Consider the following 22,068-nt stretch of genomic DNA (forward strand, 5'->3'; position numbering starts at 1 on the left):
TGGGACTGTAAACTAGTTCAACCATTGTGGAAGTCAGTGTGGCGATTCCTCAGGGATCTAGAACTAGAAATACCATTTGACCCAGTCATCCCATTACTGGGTATATACCCAAAGGACTATAAATCATGCTGCTATAAAGACACATGCACACGTATGTTTATTGCGGCACTATTCACAATAGCAAAGAGTTGGAACCAACCCAAATGTCCAACAACGATAGACTGGATTAAGAAAATGTGGCACATATACACCATGGAATACTATGCAGCCATAAAAAATGATGAGTTCGTGTCCTTTGTAGGGACATGGATGAAACTGGAAAACATCATTCTCAGTAAACTATCGCAAGGACAAAAAACCAAACACCGCATGTTCTCACTCATAGGTGGGAATTGAACAATGAGAACTCATGGACACAGGAAGGGGAACATCACGCTCCGGGGACTGTTGTGGGGTGGGGGGAGGGGGGAGGGACAGCATTAGGAGATACACCTAATGCTAAATGACGAGTTAATGGGTGCAGGAAATCAACATGGCACATGGATACATATGTAACAAACCTGCACATTGTGCACATGTACCCTAAAACCCTAAAGTATAATAAAAAAAAAAAATAAAATAAAGAATCAAAATAGGGCAAAAAAAAAAAAAAAAAAAAAGAAAAAGCCTCCCAAAATAGAAATAGAGATGAAAATCACTCAAGAGAAATGACACACAGAAAAATTCGGTGTATGCATGACTAATGTAGCTAAAGCAGAGATCATAACGAGTTGAAGGGAGCACGTATAATATATTAAATAAAGAAAAAAATCTGTTGATGAAGAAAACCTAAATATTCAAAGGAAGTATCTTGTATAAATATAAAAAGCATATTATATTACACTAATATTATTCATAATAGCCAAAATGTAAAAACAACACATGTCCATCAACTGAATGGTAAACAAAATGCGATATGTTCACACAATAAAATATTATTTTGTCATAAAAAGAAATAAAGTAATGACATCTGCTATAATATGAATAAACTTCAAAAATACTGTGCTAATGAAAGAAATCAGTCACAAAAGACTGATTTGTCTATTTTGTTATATCCAAAATAGACAAATCCATACAGACAAAAAGAAGATAAATGGTAGCCACTAGCTGGTGAAAAAAGAATGATAAGTGACTGCTGATACGTACAGGTTTCTTTTTGGAGTGATAAAAATGTTCCAAAATTAGATGGTGCAGATGGTTGCACAACTGTGTATAATATACTAAAAGCTACTGAATTGTACACTTTAAAATGGTGACTTTCATGGTTTGTGAATGTATCTCCATGAAGTTATTGTTAAAAAAAAAAACTACAGACATCCAGGCACGTCCATGTAGGTATGTATACACACACACACACACACACACTCACACAGACAAATGAGTTATTTAGTTATTTACAGAGTAGGATTAGGCAACATGCCAAGTGCTTTTTTTTTTTTTTTTTTTTTTTTTTTTTTTTGAGGCGAAATCTCACTCTGTCACCCAGGCTGGAGTGCAGCGGCACGATCTTGGCTCACTGCAGCCTCTGCCTCCTGGGTTCAAGCGATTCTCGTGCCTCAGCTCCTGAGTAACTGGGATTACAGGCATGTTCCCCCACATCCTGCTAATTGTTTTTGTATTTTTAGTAGAAATGGGTTTTTGCCATGTTGGCCAGGCTGGTCTCAAACTCCTGACCTCAGGTGATCTACCCATCTCAGTCTCCCAAAGTGCTAGGATTACAGGCATCAGCCACTGTGCCCAGCAGCCAAGTGCTCTTAAGCAGAAATAAATGTCAAAATAAAAAAATTGAAGTAATATTTATGGAAAATATATACTCAGCAATGCCGTCCCCATTCAAGAACAATATAATAATTTCAAGGCCAGGCGCAGTGGCTCAAGCCTGTAATCCCAGCACTTCGGGAGGCCAAGGCAGGCGGATCACCTGAGGTCAGGTGTTCGAGACCAGCCTGGCCAACATGGTGAAACCCCATCTCTACTAAAAATACAAAAATAGGCTGGCGTGGTGGTGCACGCCTGTAATCCCGCTTCTCAGGAGGCTGAGGCAGGAAAATCGCATGAAACCGGGAAGTGGAAGTTGCAGTGAGCTAAGATGGCACCACTGCATTCCTTCCTGGGTGACAGAGCAAGACTCCATCTCAAAAATAAAATAAAATAATTTCAGGTAAACAGATGTCCTAAAAGAACATAATCTACATATCAATTTTGAAGAAAAAACAACTCACACACACATTACAACTAAGAGACAAATACAATTACAAAAATGGCAAAGAAAAAAGGTGAATAGATGACAGAGGTAAATTACAAAAATATAATTATATAGAGATATGAATATTTTTAAAAAGAAAACAAAGTTGTCTTTTTCTGCCTAGAATCAGTTTACCAAGAAATTAATATAAAACAACTAAAAAGCTATTAAATAATAAGCAATTCAGTAATGTAGCTAGATAAGACTTAAATATTAATATATAAATACCTATAGCTTTTATTTGGAGATTATCTTATTACTTCAGCGACTATGCCTATCCCTGCACCAAAAAACAAAATGAAAACAACTCTACACTGCCTTAATTACTGTAACTATCTAGTTAGCCCTAACAGCTGGTAGAGGAACATGTCTAAGAAGGCACTTTAATATTAATATTAATCTTGTATCCAACAACCTGACAAACATTCCTGTTATTTCTAATAATTTGCCTATAGACACTTCGATTTCTTATAGAAACAATTATATCATCTGTAAAATAAATGCAAATTTAAATCCTCTTTTTAATCTTTATGGCTATAATTCATATTTCTATTAACTGTGTTCTTCAGATCTTTGATATTCTTTCTGAATTTTGTCTGCTTGATCTATTGATACTCTAAAGAGGTATGTTTAATTTTTTATTGTAGTTTAATCAATTTTTGCTCCACATATTAAGTCTACTTTATTAGTTGCATATACTTAAATATGAAGGAATAATAAATACTCTGAGGCATAGAGACTTCAGAAGCTTTGACATGCAGACTTCCGCTAAAACAATTTTTGATTAAAGACTTAAAAAGAGAAGAGATAAATACAGAATGTGTAGCAAAAAATATATCAAGGGATACGGAGATGGGGCTGATAAAATACCTTGGTGAATTTGTTATCTTTCTAAAAATCGCAATGACCAAAGAAAAATGCATATCCATAATAACCAAGAATAGAAAGTCTAGAGAATATCAAAACACTGTGGTTTTATAAAAGAATTTCGAAAAATGTTACAGAATGCTAAAATCCTTATCTTATAGGAGGGGGATATCAGTATGTTTCCCCCTCCAAAAAAGCTATAAAAGGCTTAAAAACAAATATATAAAAAGTAAAACTAAAAAATAAAAAATTAAAATGGTATAAATAGATTCAAAGATATGAATAATAACACCAAAAATAAATGGATTCAACTCATCATTAATCACAAAAATGTACAGATTAGAAAAAAGCAAAATCAAAGTCTTCTATTTTTAAGAGCTATGCCTATAAAAAGAGAGCCCACAAAGACTGAAAGGATGAAGGAAGACACATCAGGCAAATGCTAATCAAAAGAAACAGGTGTAATTACATTTATTTCAATTATAGACTTTGAGACCAAAAATTTGTCATTAACGACATCACTGTAAATCATCAACATAATAATTTGATGATATCAAATCACCAAAAAATGCAAAAATTTAAACACATATAATCGTCAATAGCTTTTCTTTTACATCAATAGAGGTTTTACATTCAACAGAAAACGTAGTGGTTTAAAAATTTCATTCTGAATAGCAAACTAATAAAAATCTCCAAACCAAATGAAATTCCAGAAATAAACTAAATATTAATTTACAAAACTACAAAAAATTTAATTTACAAAACTACAAAATCTATTTTTGGTCATAAAAGAAGATGTAACTATACATGATAAATAAGACTGCTAAGGAGCATTCTAAATTTTAATACTTAAAAAAATATATATGTTCTCCTCAGATTAATCTTTTAAATTAATAAAACTCCAACCAGAATTATAGACACATAGAAGAGAAGTGAGGAATCAAAGACCTTATTCCTATGGGGTTTGCATTCTATTAATAGAAGAGAAAACCAAAAACAATCACACAAATAAACAAGACATTTTAAGAGAGTGATATATGCTATGAAGATAGCAAGGTAATGTTTTGTAATAGGTGTTACAAATTACTGCCCACAGACCAAATCTGGTCCACAGCGTGTTTTTGTAGACAGTTTATGATAACACAGCCACAGCCAATCATTTACGTATTGTCTATGGTTGTTTGTCTCCTACGGTGGCAGAGTTTGGTAGGAACAACAGAGACCATCTGGCCTGCCATGCCTAAAATATCTATTATTTGGCCCTTTACAGCAAAAGCTTACCAATCCCTATTATAGGTCCAGAGAAGGTTGCTTTACAAAAGGCACACAAAAGGAAATAACAACTGAAATGATAAATAAAAAATGAGAAGCAAGTCATGTAAACAATCAGTGAAAAAGTTCCTGATTGTTTACAGTGAAAAAGTTCCTGAGTGTTTACACACACACACATACAGAAAGAGAGAGAGAGAGAGAGAGAGAAAGAGAGCAAGTGAGAACGCAAAGACAAATGAAAATGAGGTTGTGCTGTTTGAGGAAAAAAAAATAATTCCGCTGTGCTTAGAATGACTTTTGGAGGGTGGTAAGAGATAAATTCAGAAAGCAGGTAAGGGCCACATCATGGAAAACCACGAGAAGATCTCAAGCTGGGTAGTGAGATGGTCTGATTTTTATTTTTTAAATGTCACCCTGGTGGCCGATTGGAGAATGTCTGAAGAAAATTAAAACTGAAAATGGGAAAACTACACAAGGAGGCTTCTAAAAAGGACCAGAGTCAAAATGACAGTGCCTTGGACACAGCGGGAGAAGTAGAACAGAGAAAGATATATATCTTTGGGATATATTGTATAAGGAAATCCAAATGAAGTACTAAACACTCTCACAAAGTAAGCGTTGAGAAAGGAAAGGTATCAGAGAGGGAGGCTCAAAGAAGTCTTTGGAATCAGGAATCAAAGAAGGCTTTCAGATATTTGACAAAAGCAAGTATATAGGCATTATGTACATTTACTGAAATGAGGAAGTCTGAGTAAAAAATGAAGTTTTAGAAAATGAGGAAAAACCAAGAGTTCTGTTTTGAAAATACTGAATATGACTTTCTAATTAAATATCTAAATGATGATATCAAACAGAAAGTCAGAGAAATCAGTTTGCAGCTCAGAAAAGTGATCAAAACTACAAGTTTTGGAACATCAAAATTTAGATGCTTCTTAAAACTATGGGAACTGATAAGGTCAAGTGGAAAAAAAAGTAAAAAAGACTAAAAAGGTGCAGTCAGTGACAGAGTAGGAAAAATTGGAAAGTATGATAGGAAAGTCAAGAAATAGACTGTTTCAACTGTTCGACTCTGTGGTATGCTTCCTTAGAAAAGCAATGTCTATGGAGTTGTGGGGATTGAAGAGGAAATGGGTGGTAAGGATTTGGTGACAAGTTTAGGCAACTATTTTGGGAAGAGTTGATCTGAAAGAAAATACAGAAATGGTGCAATAGTTGGAGAAGTACAAGGGGAGTAGAAAAATTTTATTTTTAACATAAGATATATTAAAACATGTATATGTGTGCTAAGGAAATTGGTCCAGTAGAGTCTAAGCAACTGTTGATAAGGGAGAAATCGAAGAGCAAAGGCCCTTATAGAGTTAAAGGTATAAAATTTACAGCAAAACAAATTGAAAAAGAGGCTTTTGTTAGGAACAGAGGCATTCTTTCCTCGATAATAAACTAAAGGCAGAGAAAATAAGTATAGGTGCAAAAAAGTTTGTTGATTGCGGTGGTAAAAAAAAAATGGGGATATTCCCATCTATTTGCTTATATTTTCTCAATGAAGTAGGAGGTAAAATTATTAGCTGGTGCGGATAAAGGTTTGGGAATAGAGATGAAGTTTTAAAACACTTATTTGGAGAGTATTAAAAAGGAAATGAAGGAAAACTACCAGGTAGTTTTGCATTTTCCTTTGATAAAGCTCAAGACCAACCAGTCAACACAGCTCTATGATTTTTTCCCCCCAGCAATGTGAGGGTGAAGAAAGTTCAGACACAGAGTAGTGAAGAGTTGGGTTAACTAGAGTTTGGATTTTGCTACACAAATAGACAGAAGAAACAGGAGTGGGAAGAAAATATGCAGTTCTAGCTAAGGACTGATAACTATAATGGACCATAAAACCTCACATGGTTAAGGGTATAAAAGAAGACAGCAGGGCACTAGGAAAGAGTGAAAATGAGAAAACAAGTAGGGTTAATGAATCACAAATTTCAATGAGTTTGAATAATTATGGCATTGGTACTTAGTGAGCAAGAAGGACTAAAGGTGGTAAGATGTTTGAATTTGATATTTCATAGGTAATGTTATTAATGACAAGGTATTGGGTAATACCATTGTTATACCCTGGTGCATGAGTCAGAAAACCCATAAAATTTTTAAAGGAAAGAAAGAATAAAACCCCAGAACCAGTGAGCATATATAATCCTCAATTTTGGTTTCTAAATATTATTCTCCACTATAAGAAACCATGGCATCTTGGGGAAATGGGAACTAGTTGATTCCAGGGCTGGAAGAGGGCAAGTACAAGGTAAGCCCGAAATATCTTGTAGTGCTAGAAAATAAGGATGCACTCAACAAATGATGGAGTCATGTTAAAAAACACAGAAGTCAAATTGAGGGGGATCTTAATGACCAGATCTGGAACAATTTCAGCTACAAAATAAATAATGACAGTAATTTCTTATAAATCATAAAATTAAATAGATATCCATGAGTTCATACTGATATAAATAAATAATTAAACAAATTAATGAGGAGGGAGAAGGAACAGCTCTCCCTTACAGTTAATAAATGTAAAAGAAATGATGAAATAGAAAATCATCATTTGGTAAACACATTAAAAATAATTCTTTCATATAAGAATAATCAGTGTATGGTAAAAGTTGCCTTTTCCAGCTTCCAAAGCCTGTCCTCATTTGTTGGCTCATGGTCCCTTCCCTCACATCTCTCCACTTGCTTCCATCATCACATCTCCTACTACTGTAGTCAAATTTCCTCTGCTTCCCTTTCATAAGAATACTTGTATTACACTGAGCACACCAGGATAGTCCAGAATAGTCTCTCTCAAAATCCTTAGTTTAAGCATATATAACTCCCTCTTATCATTTAAGGTAAGAATGTATCACAGGTTCTGGGGAGGATGTAGACATATTTGGGGGTGCATTACTCACCCTAACACAGAGTATCAATACATAAATAAATGACTGGAAAACTAGTACAATTTAGCAACAATTTCTCTAGGTAGAAAAATTGGTAATTTTTATTTTTATTTATCTCTTTTCTAGAATGAACATGCAGTATTTCCACTATTGGGCCAAAAAAAAATGTAAACCAGTGTTCAGAGAGTTTCTTTGTTTTAATCCTTGATCTTCAACATGTTTTTCACATGATGTATACTTACATACTAAATAATTAGATTGAGATACAGATGACCCTATACAACACAGGTTTGAACTATGCAAGTCCACTCATATGTGAATTTTTTTCTACCTGTGCCACCTCTGAGACAGGAAGACCAACCCCTCCTCTTCCTCATCCTCAGTCTACTCAACATGATGACGTTGAGAATGAAGACCTTTATGACGATCCATTTCCACTTCTACTTAATGAATACTAAATATATTTTCTCTTCCTTATGATTTTCTTAATACATTTTCTTTTCTCTAGCTTACTTTACTGTAAGAATACAGTATATAATGCATATAACATACAAAATATATGTGAATCAACTGTTTATGTTATTGGTAAGGTTTCTGGCCAACAGTATCCTATTAGTAGCTAAGTTCAGGGAGAGTAAAAAGATATATGCAGATTTTCGACTACATGCAGGGTTGGTGCCTCCATACCCCAGGGGGTTCAAGGGTCAACTGTAGTTATGTTTCTCTCCAAAAATGGCATATTTCATTCCTAATACACAAACTTCTTAGATACAGGCTAACAAAAACATACAAGATAATCGGTCTCTCATCCTAGTCTTATATAACCAGAATATGCCCAGGATTAAGTTTCAACGTGCAGCAGTTGATTTTTTTTAAGGTTGTTTAGTCAATACTGGTCTGGCAGCCATAGTGCAAAAAAGTGTCTGCTATTTACTACAAGAACAAATTATATACTAAATTAAGCTGATGAGTAAAACACATTGCATGAAAAAGGAGTTTAAGCAAAAATATATATATATAAAGAGAAAAGGCTTTTAACCTATACAAGATGTTTAAAGAAGTCATATATTAAAAACTAATGATTAGGTGAAAAGTGATGACTAAAAATGTATATGCATAAAAAGACATTTTGAAAGAGAACTTAAACTAAGAAGAAAGTTTCTGAGTACCTTATATGCTTGCGATGATGAACAGCAAGTAGTGAATATTTAAGATTTGCTTTACTCTTGCAACAAAATCTGCAGGAAATAATGTATTTTTTAAGAAGATAGTAACCAGTGATAAAAAAAAAAACATAAAGGTGTATATTGGAAATATCTTTATATCTGAGATGCAAGATGGCAGGCATGTTAGGATAACAAATAAAAAGAAGCCTGATTTGCATATGCTGTATCAATGGCACTGCTCATGCAAATTTTGACTTATTTGGGAACAAGAATTCTTAGATATAAATTTTGAATTGTTTCTAAAATTTTATATTTGAATTTTTTGAGAAACAAACTGCAGCTTAATAATTTGCTTTTTCACTGAGTTAACGATTCAGTTAATATTGCGTTTCAGTTTTAATTTAGCATCATCTATACGATTTAAGGAGATCTTGGTTGTAATCTCCCATATAACAACTAGGTTGTTTTATACAAGTTAATTAAGCTCAATGAGACCCAATGGTACAACAGGGATAAAACCGCCTATGTCATAGGACTGCTCTGTGAATTAAACATAATTGTGTGGGTATGTATTTGCCTTAGAGAAGACTGTCAGATAAAATAAAGGCATTCGATAAAGTTATTTCACTGCCTTATTCATTGTAGCTATTTCTGAATGAATTCTGAAGGAATTCAAAAGTTAGATTCCCACATGTATGTTTATTTATATTCATATGTTTGTTAATAAACATATGTTTATGATCTTATAGTCAGCTATCCTGAGGAGTCTAAAAAGGATACATACAGACTTTGAGAACAATATTAAGAGTCCAAAAACGTTTAAACAATGGTACGATTATAAATACAACTATTTGCAAACTTAGACAATTGTTTAGTAAATGATAAAAACCTATGTGAATAAAAGTACAAGTATTTTAATAGTCTCAATGTGCTGTAATGATATTTTACAGATAGCTCCAGGAACATGCCTCAAAAAATAAACCAAAAATGGTCTCTTTCGTGCTCTATTGCCCCCACCAAGCTGTTTTACATACTGAAAGCAGACTGATTATTTTAAAAGCAAAATGTAACATTTTTCTCTCCTCTAAATACCCTTCAATGGCGTCCTATCTTTCTTATGATAAAGACCGTATCTTACATGTTCTATAAAGCACAGCATTGTTTGGATCTTGCAGATCTCATAAGCTTCCTATTTTTGCTTTGTATATTCTATGTGTTTCAGCATTGGTTTTCTTTTAGTAACTCAAACATTGCATGTTCTTTCTAGTCACGAACCTTTGTACATGCTGTCCTTTTTGGTTCCACTTCTTCCTATCTACCCTCACACTACCACATCTTATCAAGTCATTTCTTCAAATCAAAGCTCAATCATTCCGTTACCTCACCTACTCCCTATCCCACAAATTAGGTCAGGCCCTCTTGTAATGTATTCCCAAAGCTCAATAAAGTTTGGAAATACATTCCCAAAACTCTATAATTCTCATTCAGAGTTCTTATGAAAATCACACCTATGAAAATCATATAACTGGTTTAATATCTATTTTCTCTAGTAGTGTATAAGCTTCAATAGAGGAAAAACCATTTTGTTCACTTTGTTATCCACGGAGTCTAACAAAGTAGCTAGTCAATAAATAAATGTAGGATGAATAAACACATCAGTAAATGCAAGTAAATGACAGTCTCTCCAAGCTCTAACAGTCGAATCCTCCAGAAAGTAATCTAATGAGAAAAAATATGTCACCCTTGGGAATACTGAAATTATTAACATAAAATTGTTTTGTACATAAATATTTAATAAATACTAGTTTTTTCCTTCTTTGCTCAACTGTACTATCCATGCTTGAAATTATTAAGAATTTCTATTGAACCTGGAACAATTAGAACAATTTCAAAAGTAAAATCTGTTGCACAAGTTTTGTAGGTTCAACATTTGCTAGATATCATATCATAGAAAAAACACAGTTGTAATCCAAACTCTGAAAACTACTAATTGTATGACCGAAGATATACATTTAAATTCATTCAGTCTTACAAATAAATTTTTTAAATAAATAAATAAGAATGGATGATTATCACCAATGCCATATATTAATCCTTCTAATTTATGGGATTTTTAATAATATGCCATGATGTATTCAGAAGCAACCTTTTTTTACTTCATAATAGCTCGAAATCACTAAACTTTCAATTATCCTGCAACGATGAATGGTCATCTATTTGGTTTCATTTGAAAGAAATGTTCAATGAAGAAAACAAACCTTGAAATTCATTTTTTCTTTAAATAAAAGACTGATGCTTAAAGTTTTTCAATGATATAATAGTATTACCCTATATCCGTAATAAACTTAAAGCAACTTTTACTTGATAATCTACAATATGATTTCTGGACATTTTTGCTCAAGTACCCCAACAATAAAAATGCTTGCACATACAGCTAAAATAAATGTATATTCACTTATGTATTAATAACTTATATCAGTCTACTACCATTAAACATAACTGAAGGTCTGTTATGTTTCATACAGATTTCTAAGTACAGAGATCCAATAAAACAAGGTACTGTGCTCACAGAATTTCATTCTAGTAAAATTTCATTTTACTTAAAAACCTAAATTCAAGTTAAAAACAGAAAGCAACTGAAATAATTTTATACTATGTAAGTGTTAGGATGGAAACAAAAGGTTTGTGATATCTGGAAGAGTCATTTTTGTTAGGATTGGAATATTAGCTGGGGATAGAGTACTTGAGAGAGAAAAGTAGTAAATGCAAAAGCCATAATCTATCATAAAGTTTGAGATATCTAACAACAAGCAAATTAAGTCATTAAAGACATACAAATAAAATGACTTGCCATATGTCTTAGTCTGTTTTGGGCTGCTATAACAGAATACCACAAAATACCACATACTGGGTAATTTATAATAAATAGAAATTCATGGGCTCACAGTTCTGAAGGCTGGAAAGTAGAAGACCAAACAACTGGCATCTGGTGAGGGCCTTCTTGCTGTGTCATCCCACGGCAGAAGGCCAAAGGGCAAGAGAGAACAAGAGGGGACTGAAGTTGCCTTTCAATAACAGGACAAATTCCACCTATGAGGGTGGAGTTTTCATGGCCTAGTCACCTCTTAAAGGTCCCAATCCCAGCATGTTGGGAGGCCGAGAAGGGCGGATCACGAGGTCAGGAGACCAAGACCATCCTGGCTAACACGGTGAAACCCCGTCTCTACTAAAAATACAAAAACAAAATTAGCCAGGCGTGGTGGTGGGCGCCTGTCGTCCCAACTACTCAGGAGGCAGGAGAATGGCGTGAACCCAGGGGGCGGAGGTTGCAGATCGGGCCACTGCACTCCAGCCTGGGCGACAGAGCAACACTCCGTCTCAAAAACAAAAAAAGAAGTCCCAGGTTTTAATACTGTTAAAATGTCAATTAAATTTCAGCATGAATTTTGGAGGCAACAAACATTCAAACCATAGTACCATATAAATTCCCAAATTATCAGGAACTTAATCTTATACTCCATCTTGTTCACTGATTTAGTGGCATATTCTAATACAAGTTTGGGAGCCAGTGGATGCAGTTAGAGTTAGTTTGTTTGGATATCTATTAAAGTAGGAATTTCTTACTATTCTTCCTGTTTGTTATCTTAACTAGATATTCTAAAAGGGTATTATTTAACTTGAACCTTAAGGTAATTTATTGGAATGCATGCCTTTCAGAAAAAATTGAATGAAATTCTATAATGGAATTACATAAAATTTTTATATCAATTTTGGGAAGTTATGATATCTTTGGATGAATATTTCTTATTTGAAAAAAATGGTATATGATTTTTTAATTGTTTAGATCCTCTTATTTCCCTCAGCATAATGGTTTTGTTTCATTCATAGAAAAACTTTTTGCTTACATATACCACTAATTTCCACTTCTTTAATGGTTAAGAGGGTTGAAACCTGCCTTTGCTATTTCCTGTGTGATCTTATACAAATTACTTCAGCTTTCTCTATCTGTTTTCTTAGCTATAAAATGGGAATAATAAGCATACCCTTCCCATCTGAGTATTACATAAGCTAATACATATAAAAAGCTGAGAACAGTCTAGTATAGTAACTTCTCAATAAATGTTAACTAGTATGATCATTATTTTAAAGTCCAGTGGTTGTTCTTTTCCAGTTTGGGAAAAACTATGTTTTATTTACTAAATGCTAATAATGAGCTATATATCTATAAGAAAAAACATTCACAATAATAATATTATGCATGTTATGACCTCTATGATGTAAAATCATTCTCAGGACATGATGCAGAGATTTATTTAGAAGGCAGGCAGTCCCTTCAGTAGACCATTCAACATTTTATACACAAATAAAGAACTATTTACCTCTGTCTCAAGGCAGACACAGCCCCACACTAGTGTACGTGGCTTAGTGAGAAAGGTAAGTACAGTATATCAGCTCTCAATCTTCCTCTCAGCTGAGTACCCTTACAAAGTATACACACTACACAACTCAACTTGGGGGACCTGGTGGGAGGTTTATGGACATTTTTATTTCCTTCCTTAAACTTTTTTATTTTATTATTTTTACAGTGAGTCTATGATTTTACATGAAAATAATAATGTAACACTTTTATTGTAAAACATATGTCAAATAAATTTTCATCCTTCTACATTAACTTAATAGCAATTTTTTTTCCTTTTAGCTATTTTAAATTTTCTTATAATCATGTTTATTATCCTTCATTTTGGACTATGCTAAAGGAGTAAATAGTTCTGAAATAAAAATCTAAAAGTATGGGGATATAGGCTTCAGAAAATTTAATAAAAATACTGGTGAATCAAAGAACAAGGTTAAAATGCCAAAAATGTGACTAATTTATGTCTTGTAAGATACCGTTCAACTCATCATGTCTGCAATCTGTTAAATAGAAGAATTTAGATTCTTGGTGTTTATTAAGGTCACTCTGCCCCATGTGCAAATGAAACAGCCAGATTCTACTTAAATAGCAATTTATATCCAATGGTTAAAAACTCTTATAAAACATTCACTAACAAAATGTTCAGTTTAAAACAGGAAAATTATTTTATTCAGTTTTAGAAGAAAAACCATGATAACTCCATTAAATATAAGGGGCAATTCAAGTTTTAATTGGTTTCATTGTTTTCTGTGACATACTATTTTAAGTAATTAAACTGACATACTATTTTAAGTCATCTTTTTCAACTTAAATTTCCTACTTTCAAAATCGGTAGTTTATTATTACTACAAAATTCCACCATGAACTCTAAATAAAAGAAACTCTAATAAAAGAAATTCAATATAAAACAGTAATTTTTTAAAGAGTAAAAGATGAAATAAAATGTGTTCGATTACTTGGAAATATATTAAAACAATCATTAGGGGTGTGAGCATTGCAAATTACACGTATTTAAAGAATTAGCACAACAGTGAAATAAAGTAAATGACTGCAGAAAATGACTTTATGTACTCTCATTCTACTTCTTGAAATATATCATCTATATAGCATTTCTACAGTCTAGTCTTTCATTTTAAGGTTTTCTTTGTTAAAATTGTTATTAAAATCAAAAGAAACCATTTAAGAAAAAAACTATACTACTTTGTGATACTTTGTGACTACTACTTTTTGTATTTACCAAGAATATATTGAGTAATTCAATGTTTACAAGGGCCAATAAAATTAGTTAACACTGTTTGAATGTTTTCCTTGCTTTGTGAGGCATGCTTTGTAATGTATTTGGTTTTTGGTTTTAAAATGAACTTTGAAAAACTACTAAGTAAATAGATTACAACTGCTGACATATTAATTTCAATTAAGTTAATACCACATTGCACTCAATTGCTTTAAGTTACAGTGTGGACTTGCATCTTAAATTTCGATCTAATCTTGAAAATTAGAATAGTTTCTATTAACATTATTACAAGTTATTGTCCTTTTCTTTTTTAAGCATCACTTCCTTTCAAATATTAAGCTTTAAACGTCTCACAGCAATACCAAGAGTGCCACCTAGTGCTTTATGATTATGCTTTTGATATTTCTAAAAGAACGCGGGGGCCCTATGTAATCTAGAGAAGAGTTGTCCAATAAGGTCACCACTAGCTGTATGTGGCTATTGACTAGTTGAAAAGTAACTGATTTGAATTAAAATGTGATGTAAGTATGGAATGTAAACTTTGTTTCAAACACTAGTACAAAAAAAGTAAAATATCTCATTAATGATTTAATGACTTTTAAAACTGATTACACCTTTAAAATGAAAAAATTTTAGATGTGTTAAGCTAAAAAAAGTTTTATTAACATTAATTTTACTCATTTTCTTTTACTTTTTAAAGTAAGCTACTTGAAAATTTTAAATTACATATGTGGCTCACATCATATTTGTATTGAACAACATTGATATAGGAGAAAAATTATGTTAGTTTTTATAAAAGGGTTAAACATTAGTATATTTGTAATAAACAGAGATTACATAATGTGTTCATAATGGTAACTAGTTACTCCTTTGGCAGATAAAAGAAACTAAAGGCTCAAAAAGATAGAAGAGGAATTTCTAATTTTAAAAAATCAAAGAAAAAAATCCCTATAAAATAAACCCAGGATATTTGAAATAAGAAAAACAAAAATGATGTGGAAAAGCTAGAGAATAAAGATAATTTAAATGACACAGTAATTGGACAGTCTGAGCATCAGTAGGAATAATAATTGCACATGGATTAAAACATGTATGGATCTATAAGTTCATTAGTGACAAAAACTGTCATTTTTGAAAGATACTGAGCGAACTTTTTATTTTAAATAAATAAATACATACATAAAAGTAGTAAAGGGAATAAATAAAAAATACAGGGAAAAACTGTAACATTTATCATGCCTGTCCTATGCGAACTGTAGCAATAAGTAACCAAAGAGCTATGATTAAGCCCAGAAATAGAAGTCTCAACATCCCAATAAGGGGGAAAAAATATTGAAAAAGGAAGAAAACTGTGCTTATTTGCGTGTAATACAATTAACCGCATTTAAAAATCCAAGCAAATCTACAAACACAATTTAGTAAGTGTTCACCAAAGTTAATAAATATAAGATCAATATACTAAAACAAATTTTGTTTTTATATATCAAACAAGAGTAGAAAACAAAATTTTGAAAAATACAATTTAAAACAGCAACAAAAACTGAAAAAAGGATAAATTTTACACACCTAGCAAATCATTTTCAAGGCATCAACACATAAAATCAAGTTCAACATTATTAGTCATTAAAGAAATACAAAACGAAACCACAAAATGCCACTACACACACTCTAGAATGTCTACGATCAAAGAGACTAACAATGTTGTACTGATGAGGACGTCAAGGAATGAAATTTCTAGTATCAAAATTTTCTAGTATAAATTAAAAAATGTTACCAACATTCTGGAAAATCATTTGGCAGTTTCTAAAATAGTTAAACAAAAGCTTATCATACAACCAAACTATACATTGCTAGGAATCTACCCAAGGAAAATAAAAATGTATGTTCACATAAAGACCATATGAATGTTCATTCACTGCAGCATTTTTCTTAATAGACAAAACCTAGAAAAAAATCTTAATGTCCATGAACTTATGAATGGACAAAAATGGTAGTATCTTCTTATAATGTATACCGTTCATTAAATTAAAAATGCTAAAATCACTATATTAACAAAGTAAAATAGAAATTTCTGATAATCATATAAATTAATGCAGGAAATGCATTGGACATAAACACGCATTTCTGATAAAAAATGTACAGCAAAGTAGGAATAGAAGGCAATTTCCTTAATCTGATAAAGGCAGTTGGCAAAAACCTACATCATATTTAACGATAAAAGACTGAATGCTTTCCCTCTTAGATCAGAAACAAGACAATAATACTTTCATGTTCACATCTTTTCAACACATTATTAAAGGTGCTAGCTATAGCAATAAGGCAGAAAAAAGAAATAAAACCATCAAGAGAGGAAAAGAAATCCAACTGCCATTATTTGCAGAAAACATTGTATGTGTAGGAATTCTGAGAGAATCGCCAGGCGCGGTTGGCTCACACCTGTAATCCCAGCACTTTGGGAGGCCGAGGCGGGTGGATCATGAGGTCAGGAGATCAAGACCACGGTGAAAGCCTGTCTTTACTAAAAATACAAAAAATTAGTCGGGCATGGTGGCAGGCGCCTGTAGTCCCAGCTACTCTGGAGGCTGAGGCAGGAGAATGGCGTGAACCCGGGAGGCGGAGCTTGCAGTGAGCCCAGATGGCACCACTGCACTCCAGCCTGGGTGACAGAGCGAGACTCCGTCTCAAAAAAAAAAAAAAAAAAAAAGAAATTCTGAGAGAATCAACAAAAAATGGTACTAGAAGTAAAACGTGACTTTTTGCAAAGCTACAGGATGTAAAACAATATAAAATCAAATATAAATGCCAGAAACAATCAGGAATGATATATGTTAAGCTATCATTATCAATAGCATCACAAATTTAAAATATACAGGGATAAATCTGACAAAAATGTGAAATATGTGTACAGTTATAACTACAAAATATTAATAATAAAAATAAAGAATTGAGAAAAAATAAAAAATACAATAATTCCAAAGACTCACTATAGTTAACATGCCAATTCTCCCCAAATTCATCTATAAGTTAAACAAAACAAATTATAGCATTTTTTTTGAAAATTGAAAGGCAGATTCTAAAATTCACTTGCAAATGCAAAAAAAAAAAAAGAGTAGTCAAAACAAGTTTGAAAAGGAAGAACAAAGTTGGAGAATAAATACTAACCAATTTCAGGACTTATAAAGTCACATTAATTATAAATGTGCTACATTAGCATAAAAATAAGCAAATAGATTAATGAGACAGAAAAGAGTCCAGAAATAGACCCACATATTTATAGACAAGTGTTTTTCAGCAAAGGTAAGGTGCACAGAAATTCATTGATTAAAGTATAGTCTTTATATAAAATGTGCTTGAACATTTAAATATTTACATGGAGAAAAAAGAACTTCAATCCATCACCTACTATATATACAAATATTAATTCAAAATGGACCATATACTTAAATAAACAACTTAAAAATATAATATTTCTACCAAAACCTGGGGAAAATCATAGTGACCTGTTACACTGATTTCACAAAAGAACAAACTGACAGTAAGTCAAGCTTCATCTAAATTAAAATCTGTTCTTCAAGAAAATAGTGTTGATAAGATAAAAAGACAAGTTACCACTAGTAAAAAATATTTGCAAGTCATATATCTGATAAAGGACTTGTATCTAGAACGAAGTATGTGGAAAATTCGTTAATATAAAAACAATCTAAAAAGGGGGCAATGGATTTCAACAGACTCTTCATCGAATAAAATATACAGATGGCAAACAATCCTATGAAAAGATGCTGAACATCATTAGTAATTAGGAAAGTGCAAATTAAAATGAGAGTTAGATACCATTACACACCTATTAGAATGACTAAAACTTGGACTAACTCTAAAAAAGGTTCTGAAATGTGGAAGAACTGAAACTCTCATACACTGCTGGTGGGAATGTAAAATGGTACAACCATTTGGGGAAACAGCATTTGGCTGTTTCTTTAAAAGTTAAAGATAGGCTGAGTGCGATGGCTCACGCCTGTAATCACAGCACTTTGGGAGGCCAAGGTGGGTGGATCATGAGGTCAGGAGTTCGAGACCAGCCTGACCAACATGGCAAAACCCCATCTCTACAAAAAATACAAAAATTAGCTGGGCATTGTGGCGGGCACATGTAATCCCAGCTACTTGGGAGGCTGAGGCAGGAGCATTCACTTGAACCTGGGAGGCAGAGGTTGCAGTGAGCTGAGATTGTGCCATTGCACTCCAGCCTGGGCAACAAGAGCAAGACTCCGCCTCAGAAACAAAACAAAAGTTAAATATATACCTACCATATAATCAGTACCCAATGAAAGCATCTGTTGTTACATAATCAGTGCAGCCTTTTAGTAATGCCCAAAATTCTGCAAAATATCTATTATAAAATTCAAGTTTTTCAAAAATCCATCATAATGAAAAAGATTACATTAAAATCACATGAGTTTACTCAAGTTCTATACTTTGTTCTATGTTCAGAATAAAATTTATTGGTATTTTACTGTTCAGAGTAGAAAAAAATGTACCGAATATAATTAAGACAATACATTTCTTAGCAATATACATAAAGTTGTATTATAAAATTTAAGAAATAGAAATTGCAAGATATTAATGACAATTTTAGTTATTCAAGATGACCTTTATTATTTGAAACTAATAGTATGCACCAATTATTTAAAATGAAGAATATACAAATACTTACAATAACATGTTCCTCTAAGTGGATTACCAACATAGCGATTTTCAGAGTCACATCTGCAGAAACATAAAAACTCATTTACTATTAAACAATGCAATTCAAAAGCCTCACGTTTTTCTTCAAGCAAAAAAGTACTTATATTCTACATCAAAACATATTTAAAACATACCATTATTCGAAATTTCAAAAACACGTCTTTCAAAGATGCGTTTGAAATCTGAATTAATTGTAGAAAGCTTTATATGTGAGAAAAAGTGAGAGATGAAATAGTGAAGAAAAAGAAAATAAGCATACATGATAGGCATATAAGGAATGTTAAAAGGCAGATGAAATATAATTATGAGCTTTGGGATATGTATCCTGCCTTAATAAAGAGAAGAACTGAAAGTCTGAAATAAGATACAGAGATATTTTTAGGTAGAAGAAAATTCAGGGAATTCATAAATCCACATTATTTTCACACTTGTGGTATTCTTTGAAATTAACATATTTTCTCCAGTTTCTACACCAATTAATCTGTATTTTTAAAAACAGATCTCCTCCGGTAAATAATTGGAAAAAAAAGGTTTCTCTAACTAACCCAAACAAAATTGACTAATATAAATTCAGGAGCTCAAACTTTGAATTCACATAAACAGATTTTTAAAAAGTGAAAGAACATATGAGCATCCATACTCATGTACTCTTATGTTTAACACATAAAAATATAGTTAACTACAGCAGTGGGAGAAAATCATAAGTATTTTCAAAATTTTTCAAGTTCACAAAACCTTGTTTGCCAAATAAATTGACAATGTCTAATACAGATGTAGCATGGTTTTGCATAATATTTCCTGGAACGTCCTCCAAAATAAATTATTATAAACTTTATGCACCAGGGTAACTTAATAAAGTGACTTAATATTTAAATAATAAAAAATTATATTTGCATATAGTTTAAATAATTACACATACATATTTTATATAAATATATTACATATATTTCAACTCTAGTTAAAAGTTTAAAGAGGTAAAAGAGTCTAAAATGTCTTCAGTTTTTCAGAAGAGTTCATAAGAACAGAGGAATAGTAGAATACATACATATAATGAAGAGTCATATAGTGAAAACTTAGAGGCTAAATAATCAGATTACATTTCCAATACATTTTTCAGCCATGTGCTAGCTAGTTTTTATATTCATAGAAAAAAATGAGTTGAAGAGTAAATTTTACTGTATATTAGTTATAAAATTAAAGTCAAAATATGATAATCCTTTAAAACACTAACTTGGAAGAAAAGGACTCTATGAAACAGAGGCACTTTGGGTGTTAGGTTTTCTGTGACATTTCCAAACACCACTTTTAAGATTTTGTCATTGATGGTAGTTTAATAGTTTTAGAAATATGCAATAGAGCACCAGAAAGTGTGATTCCTATCTAACTGTAACTTTGCATAAATTGACCAATGTCTCCCCATTCCACCCTCCCCATACCCTCCCCCAAGCCTTTCAAAATCCTCCACAGCCTCTCATAACCACAATTCTCATAACCACAATTCTACATTCAACTTCTTTATTTTATTTTATTTTATTTTATTTTATTTTATTTTATTGTTATTATACTTTAAGTTTTAGGGTACATGTGCACAACGTGCAGGTTTGTTACATATGTATACATGTGCCTGGAAACCATTATTCTCAGCAAACTATAGCAAGGACAAAAAAAACAAACACCGTATGTTCTCACTCATAGGTGGGAATTGAACAATGAGAACACATGGACACAGGAAGGGGAACATCACACACCCGGGACTGTATGGGGTGGGGGTAGGGGGGAGGGATAGCATTAGGAGATATACCTAATGCTAAATGATGAGTTAATGGGTGCAGCACACCAACATGGCACATGTATACATTCAACTTCTATGAGATCTCATAACCACAATTCTACTTTCAACTTCTATGAGATCAGTCTTTTTAGATTCTACATATAAGTGAGATCATGCAGTATTTTTCTTCTGTGCCTGACTTATTTCACATAATATAATGTCCTCTGGGTTCATCCATGTTGTGTCCCAGATGACAGGATTTCATTATTTTTTACGGATAAAATACATTCCAAAAATATATCACATATTTTTATCCATTCATCTCTTGATAGAGACTTAGATTGATTCCGTATCTTGGCTACTGTACATAGTGCTGCAATAAAAGTAAGAGTACAGATATATCTTCAAAATACAAATTTCAATTCCTTCGGATAAATATCCAGTAGTGAGATTATTGAATCATGTTTTCATTCTATTTTTATTTTGAGAAACTTCCATACTGTTGTCCACAAACAGCTGTATTAATGTGCATTTCCACCAACGGTGCATAGAAAATCCTCTTTCTCCACAACCTTGCCAGTATTTGTTATTTTTTGTCTTTTTCATAATAGCCGTTCTAACTAGTGTGAGGTGATACCTCATCATGATTTTGATTTGCATTTTCCTAATGATTAGTGACGTTTTTTCTTCTTATATCAGTGGGCCATTGGTATGTCTTCTTTTGAGAAATGTCTGTTCAGATCTTTTGTCCACTCTTTACTACTTGTGGGGTTGTTTGCTATTGAGTTCTTTGGGTTCCTAACATATCTGGATATTAATCCCTTGTCAGATGCATAGTTTGCAAATATTTTCTCCCATTCTACAGGTTGTCTCTTTGCTCTGCTGATTATTTCCTTTGCTGCGCAGAAGCTTTTGTTTTGATGTAATCCCATTTCTCTATTTTTGCTTTTGTTTCCTGTGCTTTTGAGGTCTTTTCCAAAACAAACAAAAACCTTCCCCAGAGAAATGCAATAAAGTGTTACCTCCGTGTTCTCTTCTAGTAGTCTCACAGTTTGAGGACTTACATTTAAATCTTTAATCCATTTTGATTTGATTTTTTTAAGTGGTGACAGATGGGGTCTAGTTGCATTCTTCTTAATGAAACTTTTTCTCAGCGTCATTTATTAAAGAAATTATTATCTCCCTAATGTGTATTCTTGGCACTTTTGCCAAAAAATCAGATGACTATACATGCGTGTATTTATTTCTGGGTTCTTTATTCTGTTTCATTATTTGGTGTGTCTTTTTAAATTTTTAACTTTTTTGTTTGTTTGTTCGTTTGCTTGTTTGTTTTTAAGACAGAGTCTCGCTCTGTTGCCCAGGCTGGAATACAGTGGTGCAATCTCAGCTCACTGCAGCC

The 22,068-nt window shown here is 32.5% G+C and overlaps 1 protein-coding gene across 4 annotated transcripts in view; it reads right to left on the reverse strand.

The window, feature by feature from the left end:
- ATRNL1 (attractin like 1) overlaps positions 1-22,068 on the reverse strand; it is an 861,353-nt gene that overhangs the window by 498,065 nt on the left and 341,220 nt on the right. For all 4 annotated transcript variants that reach the window (XM_055248210.2, XM_055248235.2, XM_055248225.2 and 1 more), the window contains one exon: positions 18,867-18,919. In XM_055248210.2, coding sequence (XP_055104185.1) covers positions 18,867-18,919 — 53 coding nt within the window. The remainder of the gene's footprint in view (positions 1-18,866; positions 18,920-22,068) is intronic.

The sequence above is a fragment of the Symphalangus syndactylus genome, chromosome 2 (genome assembly GCF_028878055.3).
Source record: "Symphalangus syndactylus isolate Jambi chromosome 2, NHGRI_mSymSyn1-v2.1_pri, whole genome shotgun sequence".
Lineage (NCBI taxonomy): Eukaryota > Metazoa > Chordata > Mammalia > Primates > Hylobatidae > Symphalangus > Symphalangus syndactylus.